Genomic DNA, 14008 nt, shown 5'->3' on the forward strand with positions numbered 1-14008 from the left:
CTTTCAGGGGTAGCTGAGGGGGTTAATAGAGAACATCTGTTACAGTTCTGGGGGTGGCCCTGACACCAAACCGCAGCAGTGATGAATGGACCCCAATTGCCATTCCCTGTGCCCCTGTACTGCTGAGAGGAGAGAAGGCAGAGAAAATCAGGAGTGAAGTTAAGCCCAGGAAGAATGGAGGGGTTGGAGGAAGATGTTTTAAGTATTGGTTTATATTTCTCTTTATGTTACTTCAATTTGGTTGGTAATAAATCAATTTTTCCCCAAGTCAAGTCTGTTTCACCCATGACAGTAATTGCTGAAAGACCTATCTCTGTCCTTACCTTGAAATATGAGCTTTTTATCTCCCCTGTCCACTTGGCATCTAGCCAGGGTTAATCCACCACAATTGCTTTTAGAAGTATTTGGTAGGCAGCAACATCTAGTCTAATACTGTCTTTTCTTCCTTGGTCTTTTTTTCTTTGATATGCATATTCAAGACCTCATTTTGCACTGTTGACCAAGACTTCAAAATTTTAAAAGCAATGAAAAAAGCAGCTCTTATATTCATGTTTAAGATAAAGTTTTTCAGGATTTCAGTCACTGCTTGGAATGAACAGTCTCAATGCCTGGTTTTATGACATCACATTTTAGAGCTCTAGAGGTACACACACATGCAATAATTCTTCTGTGCATCTTCAGATCTCATGACCAAGCAAGCACCCATTTCTTCACATAGAATCCCTGTTATGTCTTTTTAACCTAGAAACTGCGTTTATGGTGGTATTTGACTTGGCTTGCAAATGTCAGTCTTGCATATGAGACTAAAGCAACACTTTACATTTACAGACCTATTTCATTGCCTCCAATTTATAGAAAGTTTTGTTTGACACACATACCAGGAAAATGGACATTTTTCTTTCCTGTGAGGCATGTTTTAGGTTGGTGAAGGCTTCTCTATCAAATCCTCTGTCAGGAACATTTAGAATATGAGCCAATGCCAGATCATCCTTAGAATTCACCAACAGACTTAAATATGAACACACACATTTCTTTGCCAGGACTGCCACCTGTATAAGAAAGCATCACACAAATTAGTCATCCTACTGCTAAATCGTGTTCCACTTTTTTAAAGCTAATTAGATATGTCCTGATACAATTTTTGGAAGAGAAGGAATTTCACGTTGCATAACTTCAAAATGCTAATTTTTGTATGGGGATACTGGAAATATTGACAAAAGCAAGCATGATTAAAGTGTTCATATTGTGTATATTGTACTTTAATTTTCACAAAATATGTGAAGACTGGATCTTGAGGATTGAAATTGGTTATCAGTTTCTACTTAGAAACCTCTTCACAGATATTCTTTTTCTACCCCAAGGTACTGTTGAACCACAAAACTATTTGTCATTAACTTCAAATAGGCTAAGATTTTTTTAAAAATCACCAGCTTTGCACCAGATTCAGTAATTTTTCCCTTGGTTCCTAGGGGTTCTCAATCACAGAAAATCCACTGATTGAGTCAGGACAAATTGTGACCCATCTCCACCCACATACATAATTAAAACATAACTTTGTAATTGCTTACCTCGCAGCACTGGGCCCTGTAAGAATAGTCCCAGAATTGAAGAATCGAGTTTTGTTGCAAGCAAAGAAAAGACTAAAACAGGGTCATTAACAAAAGGAAAGATAAAGAGAAAAATCTGTATTTGTTACAGAATCTCTTCTTACTCAATGGGATGTATACCACAAAAACGTATGCAGTAGAGAAACCCAAACATGTATGTGTGACAGTCTGCGGAGTTGCAATTAAGAGAAAAAAGAGCAAGCAATATTTTTACCACACAAGTCAGAGCAGCAAGAAAGCTGTTACAGTAGTGGCAGAAGGGCTACCTCAGGGAGTTCAAAAAATATTTTCTTCTTTAGAAATATTTTGGGTTGCATGCCAATGCTTAATCAAAATTGCCACTTATAAGAAAAACAAGTTTGGAAATTACTAAAGCTACAGCATTTCAAACATTGTTGTGTAGTATTCCAAGATTCTTGGTTTGGGGGTTGAAAGTATAAAAGGAAAGAATCCAGTATTCCCAGAAAGTCAGAAAGTCCTCTACTGGGACAGACAAACCTTGTTTGCTTTGAAACAGCTACCAGTAGACTGGCTGTTCAGATTTCTTTTGTATGTAAGGGGAGCATGAGCTAATACAATAGAAGAGGTTTAGTTCACCTACCACTGGACTTTGCAGCACTGGGCAAATCATTTAACTCTTGAGACAAGGTAACCTTTGAGTGATGGTGTATTTGTAGAGAAAAGTATCCCCTAGTGTTTCAAAGCAGAGTAAGTCCACATCAAGTGCCTGCCAGAAAAGGACTGTCTTCCAGAAAATAAATTTCTGTACTTAGCCCCATACACACACCTACAGTATACTCAAATGAAATAGAGTTTGAACACACATGTTCTGTTTTTTTAGACCAGCAACATTTTAACATGAATAATTGGAGAAGGAAACCATGTTGCATTTCATACTTTGAATATATGCAGAAAACTACGAAAGCTAAATAATTTTTACCTTCACATTCTCCTGGCCCTGTCTGACTGGTGTTGAAGGAGTAGAAAGAACAGAACCATTGTTTTCTTGTACATTCATTATGCCAGAAATAAACTCCATCAGCTGAACCTTCAATAAGAAAATTTGAATAAACTTTAACATAAAAATTATTAGAAAGCAATAGTATTATTAAAAGCTGGTGAACCTATGTGTCCATCAGTTTGCTAGTGTTTTGAGGTTAATGCACTTTTGGTGCCAGTCTTTAAAAGTACAACTGTTTTAGTAGACAAATGAGGTGTAAGATTCAAATTAATTTAGAAAAAAGTCTCTAGCAGTTATGTAAATGCATTCACACTAAATGGGGCTGGTTATGTTTTGGAGAACTTGTAATACGTTATACCATGTTTATGAAGAGCTCATTAACACACCCAAGTTCTCCATAACAAAAAAAAAACCAAAAAAAAACCAAAAAAAAAAAAATCTCAGTTTCTATCCCTTCCAGAACTGCAGTTCACCTTATTATACCTTCTGTGCCTAACAATCACGAGTGTTTGCATGTATGTTCTTTGAATCCTTAAGGAAGCAGGCAAGCTGGCTACAAGCACACGTGTCAGAATCATACAATTTTGGTTAAAAGGGACTTAGAGAGATCCAAGTACAAACCCATGCTTGAAGCAGGACCAGTTTGACCAGGGTGCTCAGTGAGATGCTGAGCCAAGTTTTTAATATCTTCAAAGGTAAGATTCCACATCCTCTGTGGGCAACCTATTTGAATGTTGACTTTTTCATTGATAGAGCTTTTTGCTCTTACTAGTGAAGAAAGGTAAACAGCTTTAATCATCTAGCTATAGCTAGTAATTCATGGTATATTCATAATATATTTCATCTCAATTAATGTTCAGTTACTGATATAGCTTCCCTCATATTAAAGTAACCATGTAATTAAACATGCATCAAATTCAGAAGATTAAATAAACAGTAATTTAAGTCTGCAGTGCTGAGTGGGCAGTTAAAGGAGACAATTAACTCCTCTCTAATATTCGTTACAAATTAGGACTACGTGCATCTAAATCATACATCAATTTTTTCAGCATCAGTATTGTTCGTCTTTGGACCTTTCCATGTCCTAGAGAGCAGAAAATCAAAATCATGTGGAACGCATGTGCGTCAAAGGTATTTTAATCGGTACTTAGATTTTTATACACTAGTATAGAGATTAATCAAATTTTTCATAGACTTTCATAGTCTGAGAGTAGACTACACACTAGAACTTCTCTAGCTTGGAGCATGGCCTCACATTCAGTGTCATAAGAACATCTGACCTGCAATAAACGCAACAGAGCTGTTAACCGAGCGGCTGATGTGGAACCCCTTTTGGTTTCTGGAGAAATCTAACATGGAACTACATGTAGGATGGGGAAGCTTTTGCTTTTAAGAGCACGGTGTTTTTAAAATTATAATCACTAAAAATATTTGAATGCATTTCACCATACAACTAAAGCACGGTGACACGTGTTAATCACTAAGCTTTGTTCCAGTCTTATCAAATCTCTGCTGTTCATTTTTCAGTTCCATTTCTGGCAGACGGATACACTCATAGAAGAGCTGTGGGACCCACCCACCCATCAGGACAACAGACAAGTAATTGAGTGAATTGAAGATGTCTTTAAAAGATTTAGTAATTAAACTCATCTGCTTCCCCAATACCAAAGTACCTTGTGAATAATTCAAAGCTCATGTGTATATTTAGAAGGGTCATAAATCCATAACAAGAGTCAAAAATGTGTCAAAACAATATCAGAGATCAAAAAACCAAAATACTTACAGGAGTTATGCTTTCATCCTCAGATACAAGTCCAAGACCGTAGCACTTCTGACATACGTCTATTAGATCTAGCATATTACTTCTTGCTAAAAAGGCATGATAGGCTTTTTTTAGGTCAGCATAATTGTCAGGTTCTTTCATGTTTTCATATGATAATCCCAGTTTGTCATGTACCAAGTATTTCCAAGTTTCTAACACATCGCTAAGTGACACTGTGAAATCTCCATGGTGCTAATAGAAAGAAAAAAAGCAAAAATATTATATTTTCTTTTTAACGCTATGATGAATAGAACTTTAAAACGTGCTGCATTTCTTTTTAAAAAAAAAATATTTAAATATTTAAGTTTATAATAAATGAAGTCTTACTTACAGTTGAAGCCCTTCTAGCACCCCACCTTTACAGTTGAGTTTCACTATAAGTAATATTTCTTCCTGGTTGTTAAAATACTAGGTGTGTATATTGAACCTTACTATTAATAAGAAAAGACTTATTGACTTTCACAGGACTACTGCTTACAAAAAGTTATTTATTTGCAGAAATAGTTTTCAGCATGGCAGGCTTTCACGTCCCAAAGGCAGTAAATACAGCTCTATTACCTTAGTGCAAGAGGTAATTTGGGAAAACATATTCCATGCCTCCCCCCACCCCAAAAAGAGCTCTTTTTTCCTTTGTTAGTACAGTTAACACAGTTATATTTTAGGATAACATTGATAGTGTTGCTACACAGATCCAACAAGCAGATTACAGCAATGCATACCTATCTATTAGTAGTACCATAACATTAACTATACAGTGTAAGATAGAATCTCACACACAGCTTCTGGCCCACTCTCCCTGTCAAAATTATTAGATTACATCCCATGTGCCACTCTACCTTCTCTCCAGCCTCCAAAAAGGAAAAAAAAAAAAAAGGTATAGCTTATCATAAAATTAGCAGAATTAATGAAGATAACAGTTAATTTAAAAGAACCAATTAAATGGATAAATGACAACAAATATGTGGATAGTGAAATAACTAGTAGCATTTTATTAGCAACTCAAGAATTTTTTCCTACTCTAGGCAGAAAATTAAAGTTTATGACAAGTAACTTCAGAGGCTTGACATAATCATGTCTAATCACTTCTTAGAAGAGTGAACACTTAATTGTAAAGCAATAAATTTGTAGCTTTATTGTGCAGTTCTAAACTAAAAGGAAAAAAGGGAATAAACTTTAAGAAAAGTTATCTCTAGATGGGAGAAGAGCAGACTAAGAATGGGAGAGACCATATGTAGTCCACAATACTACATTTAATCTCACTTATGAAGCAGTAGTAACTAAGGCACCAAAGTTGTTAGGAAAGTTGCATGGTTGGAAGTTACAAGTAAAGCAGCAGGATACAAATGGCAAACAAAAAGATGAAAGTGCCACAGCAGATAAGAACAGATAGAGGATTTGGAATTCACAGAAATTTAAAAAACAAGCAGAGTAAGCAACAAAGCCCTGTTACACATCACTTGGTTTGTGACTCAAGTAAGGTTTCCTGTTCAGCGTGTGAGTACAAGGAACTGCAAGAAAACTGAGCCTGTCTCTTGCGGCTGCCAATAAAGGAGACAAGTGTATTATCAGTGGTTACAGACTGCAACACTGAGGAAGCCAGAAAATAATTTTCAATCCCTGTAAGCCAAGCTATGCACACAAAGAAAGAAATGCATTAAGATGCTACATGTATGAGTGAAAATGCAGCACAGCAGATAAGTCTACTACTAATTAGATTGAGCTAAAGGTACAGAGACAAAAGGCAGGTTTGGGATGCAGGATTACATATGTATTTCTGGCCTCTAATTCAGAATTTGGTCCTTTATTCACTAATTACTTGTTAACCTTGTTTTGATCTCTGGACCACAGACCCTGGATTTCTACTCCTGTACTGTTCTCTGCCTTTCCAAAATTCCAGCTAGGAATTGCTTATCTCCCTGCACACCCATACCTTATTATATTCTGTGTTCATTTTCACCTTGCTCCCAAATCTATGTCTTATCCAATGTTCATCACAATATCTGCTTTCTCATAGCCATGTTTGCTGGAGACCTTTCCATAATACCATACTCTACATCCTCCTGATGCCAACTTCCCAAGTAGACTCCACAATTTCAACCACACCCTGCTCTTGGACCTCCACCCCAATCCCCACATCATGCTGTTCAACTTCTTCAGCTGAGGTGGTTCTACTCAAGTTAGATATCAGAATATAAAAGTAATTTTATAGCTACAGTAAATTTTCCAGTTTTCACTAGAGAAACAGAGTTCATACTACTGGTTTCTAAAACGTCAAGCAGGGAAAAAAAGCCTTTTTTTTTTGCTTCGTCAATGGCAGAGATATCTTTGCACGAGACAGGAGTTTTTTATTTCATTATATTTCCACATTAAGCAACTTTAATCTGGATAAAATCACTACCTATTAATACCACTAGCAACTAAATACAAAGATAAATACAAGAACACATAAGGTGCAAATTAAGTTGTTTCAGGCTAAAAGATCCCCCTCCTTAGGGTTCTAGGATACTTGGCACAACTTTCCTAAGTCCTGAAAGTCAGCTACTTTGATACTACCTAGATCAAGGACTATGAGCAAAACTGAAAGAATACTCATGCATATTACTCACAGAGGACTTTTTGCCTTCTAATTTGTGCATGGTTTATCATAATTCAACACTATGAACTTGCATGTTATTCCATGGAATACCTGAATATTAAAATGGCATATATGTTTTCTAGAAAGCACTTGTTTTCTCTTTCAGACCCTCAAAAAAGTAAATATGTAATCATACTATAACCCAATTTAAACAGATCAAAAAAGCAGTAGGTTGGAAGAAAAAAAAAAAAGCCACACTTGTTTTCTCACTTTATTTTTAAACAAAATCTTCCAGAAGTACCGAGTTAAAATAAAACCTCAATGTGATAGCTAATAAATCAAAACCTTTCCTCACCAAAGACCTGCAGAGATTAGCAAAGTTTATGTTAGTGCTGCTAAAATATTTTTAATCCAAATAAAAATTACATTCCAGATATTAACCTTCATGATCATGTGCTCACTGTGACAGTGTATTCTATTATTTATAGTCATTTTGTCAAGAGTCCCTGGTTTAAAATGAATTTAAAAAAATAATGTGGTCTTTTGCAGTAAGCATATGCCAACTGGCCAATAGCTTAAGAAGTTCAAAACATTCTATACTTTCATTCCACAATAGACATCACAAGTATTGTGTTTCATAGGTATAAATCCAATTAAGTATTACAAAGCATCTTTTTTTCTTGACAGTGTAGCACGTTAAAGTTTCCTTGGACTCTTTACTTCAGAATGTCTAAAATCCAGTAGCAATATTTCATGCCTAAAGATACCATTTTTCAGTATTTTGTAGGTATTCCTTTGCTAGCCCTAGAAAGCTTGCATCTTCTACTGTGACAGAAAACTGTTTTAAAAAACAGTGATCTGTAGTTTGGCAATAATACACTCCCTCCTCCCCTGCCCAAAAAAAATGGTCACTAACCATTTCTTTAATATGTGTGTTCAAGACTGCTGTGCTTAACCACCCCTCAGATGTTGTCTCTAGTTCTGCTGTTTTCAGGCATACTCCTAGATTGCAGTATTGCTGTCTGGCATTGCCCTTAAGTTGTGTGATTCTGCAGTCTTGTTGCCTCTGCTCCTGCTGAGCCCTTGTGTCGCTATGCTCTTGTACAAAATACAAGTTCCCAGACTGTGGCACATAAAGCACATTAAAGCAGCATAAAGAAGCATTTTGAATAAGTTTCCCATTCCAGTGAATATTGATAGTTCTGTGCACAGATATAGAAACTGTTTCATATAAGCACAAGCATATAGGCATAAGCATCTGACAGTTGTTTTATTGCAATCTGCTAGAAGTAAAGCCAGTGAAGTTAAGTCCAATGTACCATCAGTATACCTTGCATGGGTAACTGAGACTAAACTTTTTTTGGGAGGGGGAGCAGGGAGGGGTGAGGAATGGGGGGAAGAAGGAGCAGTAGGGAGTGTGGGGGTTGTCAAGGGTAAAAGTACCAGGATGAAGGACAGCAGAGGTATGCTGTGTTTAAGGAGGACTGGAGAGCTACAGTATTTGTGTCAGTAGAGCAGTTAGTAGATGCAACAATAGGATCCCAAGACAAAGTAAAAATTGTACTTATCCAAGCAACAAACTATCACTTTCTAAAGTCAATACTATCAACTACAGTGGTCAGAAAAAAAAAAAAAAACAAAACAGAAAATTTAGCAGTCTCAGTTAAAAAAGGAAAAGAAAAACAACAAAAAAAATCCCCCATACTACATTCTTGCTTCCCCTTCCATCCCTCAAAATAGAATCTATAATACTGTAGAGAAGGAGGGTGGAAGAAGATGAGAAAGTCCTAACAGATAAGCTAGATAGGATGCTTCAGAATTTAAGTAGCAATAGTTTTAACAGTTAAAAAAACTTCAGCCATTAAGCAACACAAAAATACAAGAAACAACAACGATTTATAATTTGGTTACACAGGGTATCAGAAGGACAGTACAACAGTCTATGATTTGCTTCTAAAGAAAAAAAGAAATATTACTTCAACCATTTTTCTACAAAGCTTCAACATTTTTTTCTAAACAAGCGCCTGTCCCTTGTAGAGAAGGCTATGCAGCTCTGGTGAGACCACATCTGAGTCCTGTGACCGGTTCCAGGCTCCTCAGTACAAGGAAGACACAGTGACATACTAAAGAGAGTCCCACAGAGAAGATTAAGGGACAGGAATATCTCACATACAGGGAAAGGCTGAGAGAGCTGGGTCTGTTCAGGCTGAAGAAGAGAATACTCAGGGAGGATCTCATCAATGTATATAAATCCCTGAAGACAGGGCACAAAGAGGATGGAGCAAGGCTCTTCAAGGTGCCCAGCAGAAGGACCAGATGCAACAGGCACAAACTTAATGAAACACAGGAGGTTCCTTCCGAACATCAGGAAACACTTTTTTTATTGTGAAGGCGACTGAGATCTGGCACAGGTTGCTCAGGTAGGTTGTGGAGTCTCCATTCTTGGAGACATTTGAGAGGTATCTGGATATGATTCTGGGCAACTGGTACCAAATGGCCCTGCTCGAGGAGGGAGGTTGGACAAGATGACCTCCAGGAGGTCCCCTCCAACCTCAACCATTCTGTGAAAAATTAATCTTACTGAAGAACAGACAAGACAATGTCTCTCAGTAGCATAACAACAAAATGATACAAGCAACACATCACAAAATTGTTACAAAGTTAAGAGTCTCATTACCAAAAGGGAGACAGACAGATACAGCAGTTTATAGGAGCAACACAGTAAAACAACTTAGCATTTTTCTCCTTATTTGCCAACACAGATTTGGGAAAAAATGTCAAGAAAGAGAATACTGAACAGAACAGAATATTCTTCCGTTTACAAAATGCATAATTATGGAAGCACAGAGTAGAGCTATACCACATGCCAAAACTTATTTCATCCATAATCAAAGAAACACAAATTTCTGAAGGGAAATATATCCTTAAAATCAACAATGAAGCACTTTTCTCTCCAGTCACAGAGTCCTAGCACTAGAAGAGAAATTTACAAAACATTTTTAAATGAAATAAAATAAAAGTATGAGAGTTTAAATTCACAAATTCACAAAAAACAGTTGTTTTTATCATGCCACAGTTTCCCCCACTGCTAGTTAAAACACCCCTGGTCTGAAAATGACAAGGGATTATTTATTTTAGTACCTTATGGTCAGCCCCTCATCCCCAGGTGCAGTCAGCCTAAACTAATTACCTTCAGCTGAACTCCAACTTGAAAATTATTTCTATGTGAAGCCTTAAGAAAAGTTCTTCTCCTTGAAAGTTTTCCTAGCTTTTAGACTTTGAGACTAGATAAGATTTTTAGACTTTTCTGGACTTATCCAAAAGCTTTATTTTTAATTTCTACTGCCTATATGGATTACACTTAAAGATACCAAACCTATTAAAATTTCCGAGGCTCTTAGGGTATAGGGTTCTGTTATTTGTGGTAGGCTGGATTGGGTTTTTATTGGTTTTGTTTGTTTTGGGGTTTTTTTTTGGGGTTTTTTTGTGGGTTTTCTTTGTTTGTTTGTTTTTTTTATCCAATCCTGCCAATCAATAGGCTGTTAGTACAGTTATTTTTCTTGCAGTAATTGACTTTATCATAATGGACTTCTATTCTACAGTGTTATGTTAATAATACAAAGTTATTGTACTTAAATCTGAATCCTATTAAGGGACATGCCTACAGCTGTAATTCTACGCATCTTAGTTTGAAGTTTCAAATAAACCAGCCATATTTTACTCTAACACTACAAACATGACAACAGACATCTCGATAAAAACATTTAACTTCAGAAGCAGCACATGAAAATGCTAAAATGGCTTTAGTCCACATATGCAAGACAGGGTTAATACATACTGCTAATTTGTCTGATCAGACCAACTAGGATAATCAAAAATAAACAAATGGGTTTTGAGCACTCGATCTTTCTTCAGATTTGAAGTAAAAGGAGTATATCTCAAAGTTAAATAAGTTGAGAATAATTGCATTAATTTCTGTTAGACCATCTTAAAAAGATAAGATACTTTTAGAGGGGAGGAATCTTTGCTGGAGTAGAAAAAAGGAGAAAGTGGAATAAACTAGTTACCTCTAGGGGAAGGAAAGAGTTACTGTAAACTGTTAGGAAAGAAGTAGCAATGAACTATAGAAAAAATCATCTTTATCATGTCTGTAATTTTTGGCATCAAACAGAATAACACATTTTACTTGCCAGAGCTGGCTTTGGAAAAATGTTTGTGGTTCTTCCTGGAGAATCACAACAAATGGGTAGCTTTTCCCTGTCCTATATCAGATCTCTATGAGTCATTTTGATGCACAACAGTTTTCCAGTTTTACCCACACAGATATTGTGAGGACAGTGGGATCCTAGCTGTAATATATTACACTCTATCAAGTACAAATGTAGAATCTCACGATTCTAGACCTTCTGCTGTAATATTACAGTCAGGATGAATTGGTGATTCTTATATTTAATGTTTAGAAAAGAGATACCCCCATTCTGCACATCTACAAAACTTTTTCTGGTCATGAATTCAGTTAGGTTAAAGAGTGGTTCTGGACATACATCTTCCAAGATACAATCTTCTTCCAGTACAAGCGGTAACTTTAAAATAACATATTGCAACTAGGAGTGCACAAACTGAAAAGGGTTTTCTGGTTTTGGTTGGTTTGTTTTTGCTCTTTGTCAGGTTAGGTTTTTTTAAACTAAAGATTTGCAGTAAATTTTTAATCTACAACACAATTTGGGTAAGTCTTCCAACAATGGTAATTTGTTTTCATAAATATTTAAGCTTATTGACCTAAAACTATATCTTTAGATTTTCAAAGTGACAATCACAATTGTTCTCATTAGATGGAACATATGCAATGGCCTGACTGTACATTGCAACAGTTTTAATCTATTTTGCTAATGCCCAGCCTTCCAGCTGTGACAAGTCACACCAGTTCTTGCAGAGGCACTTAAGGGTTACATCTCCTATTCATCATTTAACAGACACTTCTTGTCTGCATGCCAAAAAATATTTCCTGCTGATCACAACTTATATGTGGAGGTCTTTATCTGATGAGCCTCGAGAAAAACAGCAGCCAAGAATGGACTGCTCTAAGCACAAATCATACAACCTACACCAAATCAGTTCTATATTCATGCTCCTCTCATGTCATTCCAAAGCATCTTCAGAGCATTCAGAAAAAAAGATGCATCCCAAATGCCATAGTTCCCCCATTCTGATGTACAGCACAGAAGAAATATTTGATGGAAATAAAATGAAGTTACTTGATGAGAAAAAATACACTAGTATTTAATATAACATGATTCAGATATACATTGAAAACACTTTGGTCCTCTCATCTGTCTGCAGTTCTTTTTCTAAGCCCTGATTCTACCTCATGTTTAACTGTATTAATTTTAGTGCCCTGCTGCATCTGACTCTTAGTTAGAACAGTGAAGTGACCAAAACATCCATTTCAAATCAGTGCCTAAGCAAAAAAGTCTATTAAGTGACCCATGTTTGAGATGTACCAAGAACATACTGAAAGAATGCTAACCTGTTTATTGACTTCAGCCATTGACAGCTGTAACACCATCAGCATGCAGTCAGCTCCACACACTGTAGTCCTTTCAGAGTTTGAAAATAAATGCCATTGTCTTCTGAAGCACTTGATCAAGTGTAAAGCTTTTTGCTGGATAGCAATCATTGTCTAGAGTAGAAGACAGAAATTATTAAGAGAAATAAAGTAACTGCGCGAGGCCTGTGCACGTCTTCACCTTCCAACGAGCTGTGCAAATTGTGTTGTACTTTCTTGCATATCAAGTTCTTAGAATAAACTCTACCCACTATACCAAGAAAATCTTGAGACTTGCCTCACTACGAAGGGGTTAAACGTGCTTATGTATGACATGCCTTCATGAAGACCTCTAACTTTCTTTGTATATTATGCCAGCATGAAGGAGTAAACATCACAAATATGACGTCTTTTGTCTTTGAAAGCAGCCAGCCTGAATGCCCCAAAGAATGTCTTCTGTACTATCCATATTCACTATACATTCAGACCAGTGTCTATATGAACATTTGAAACAAGAGATTTAATGTTTCTAAGACTTACTAACAAAAACGTATTTAAATGCTTTTGTTACCTGTATAGTCTGTTTTTCTTCTTTTTTCTTTCATTCTGTAGATCATTATCTCCCTTATTTCTGTTGACAAAATTTTGAATTTGACTACCTCATGCTTTGGTCTGTTTCACCTTCACGCATTTGTCAAGACACAATGTACTCGAAACTTTTTTTTTTTTAATTGCCTTCTTTAAACTTGTTCTTTCCTGAAACAGTTCCCTTAAGCTGCAGTGATAGTACAAGAGCAATACTCATACCAATTTGCTTTCAGAATACAAAGCCTGCCTTTCCTCTTATTTCACCTGGCTCAAGCACAGTCTGCATAACTTTTAGTGGTTGGCACGACCAGGAAAAATGACGATGGATGGAAGAGGGGCAGGAAAAGCAGGAGACACCTGGTAACAAGCTTAAAGCAACTACAATTACTCTCTAAGACGCTTGAAGTGGACCACCTACTTTATTATTTTATGTTGACGTGAATGGAACGTGCGGGCCACAGAGAATGAAACAGGCGGGCAGGCACAAGTCAGTGTGGGGTACGCAAAAAATCTCTCCAGAAGCATTTCTCCCTCTCCCACTACTCTTAGATGCTTCCCAGGGACAAGATCTGGCACTCGGAGCGAGCACCCAGTGAAACGACCTAAACAGCCAAAAAAACCTGCGAAACAAACCCCAAATCCTAAGCCTCAAGAGCCGACGTTACCATTACAGCCTCCCCGCTCCCCAGCGGAAAACTCCCGGCTGCGGCTGCCTCAGGGTTCCCCCCACCACGCTCGAGCCTCGCGCCGCGCCCCCGCCTCAGGTCCAACGGAGCTGTAACGCCGCACTGAGGAAGAGGAGGACCCTCAGCTTTACCCCCCACCCGCAGACGGGCTGGAGCGCTGCCGCTCCTCCCGCCGAGCCGCCTAGAGAGCGGAGCTGCCCTCGGCTGCCGTTTGAAATTAAATC

The 14008-nt window shown here is 37.2% G+C and overlaps 1 protein-coding gene across 1 annotated transcript in view; it reads right to left on the reverse strand.

Moving 5' to 3' along the window:
* Positions 1-12642, reverse strand: part of PARPBP (PARP1 binding protein) — a 48850-nt gene extending 36208 nt beyond the window's left edge. Inside the window, exons 1-4 of the mRNA XM_008938337.1 lie at positions 12493-12642; positions 4352-4582; positions 2548-2655; positions 879-1049 (exon numbers count right to left, since the gene is read on the reverse strand). Coding sequence (XP_008936585.1) covers positions 879-1049; positions 2548-2655; positions 4352-4582; positions 12493-12642 — 660 coding nt within the window. The remainder of the gene's footprint in view (positions 1-878; positions 1050-2547; positions 2656-4351; positions 4583-12492) is intronic.
* Between the last annotated feature and the right edge of the window lie 1366 nt (positions 12643-14008).

This window comes from Merops nubicus, unplaced genomic scaffold (assembly GCF_000691845.1).
Source record: "Merops nubicus isolate BGI_N331 unplaced genomic scaffold, ASM69184v1 scaffold14134, whole genome shotgun sequence".
Classification (NCBI taxonomy): Eukaryota; Metazoa; Chordata; class Aves; order Coraciiformes; family Meropidae; genus Merops; species Merops nubicus.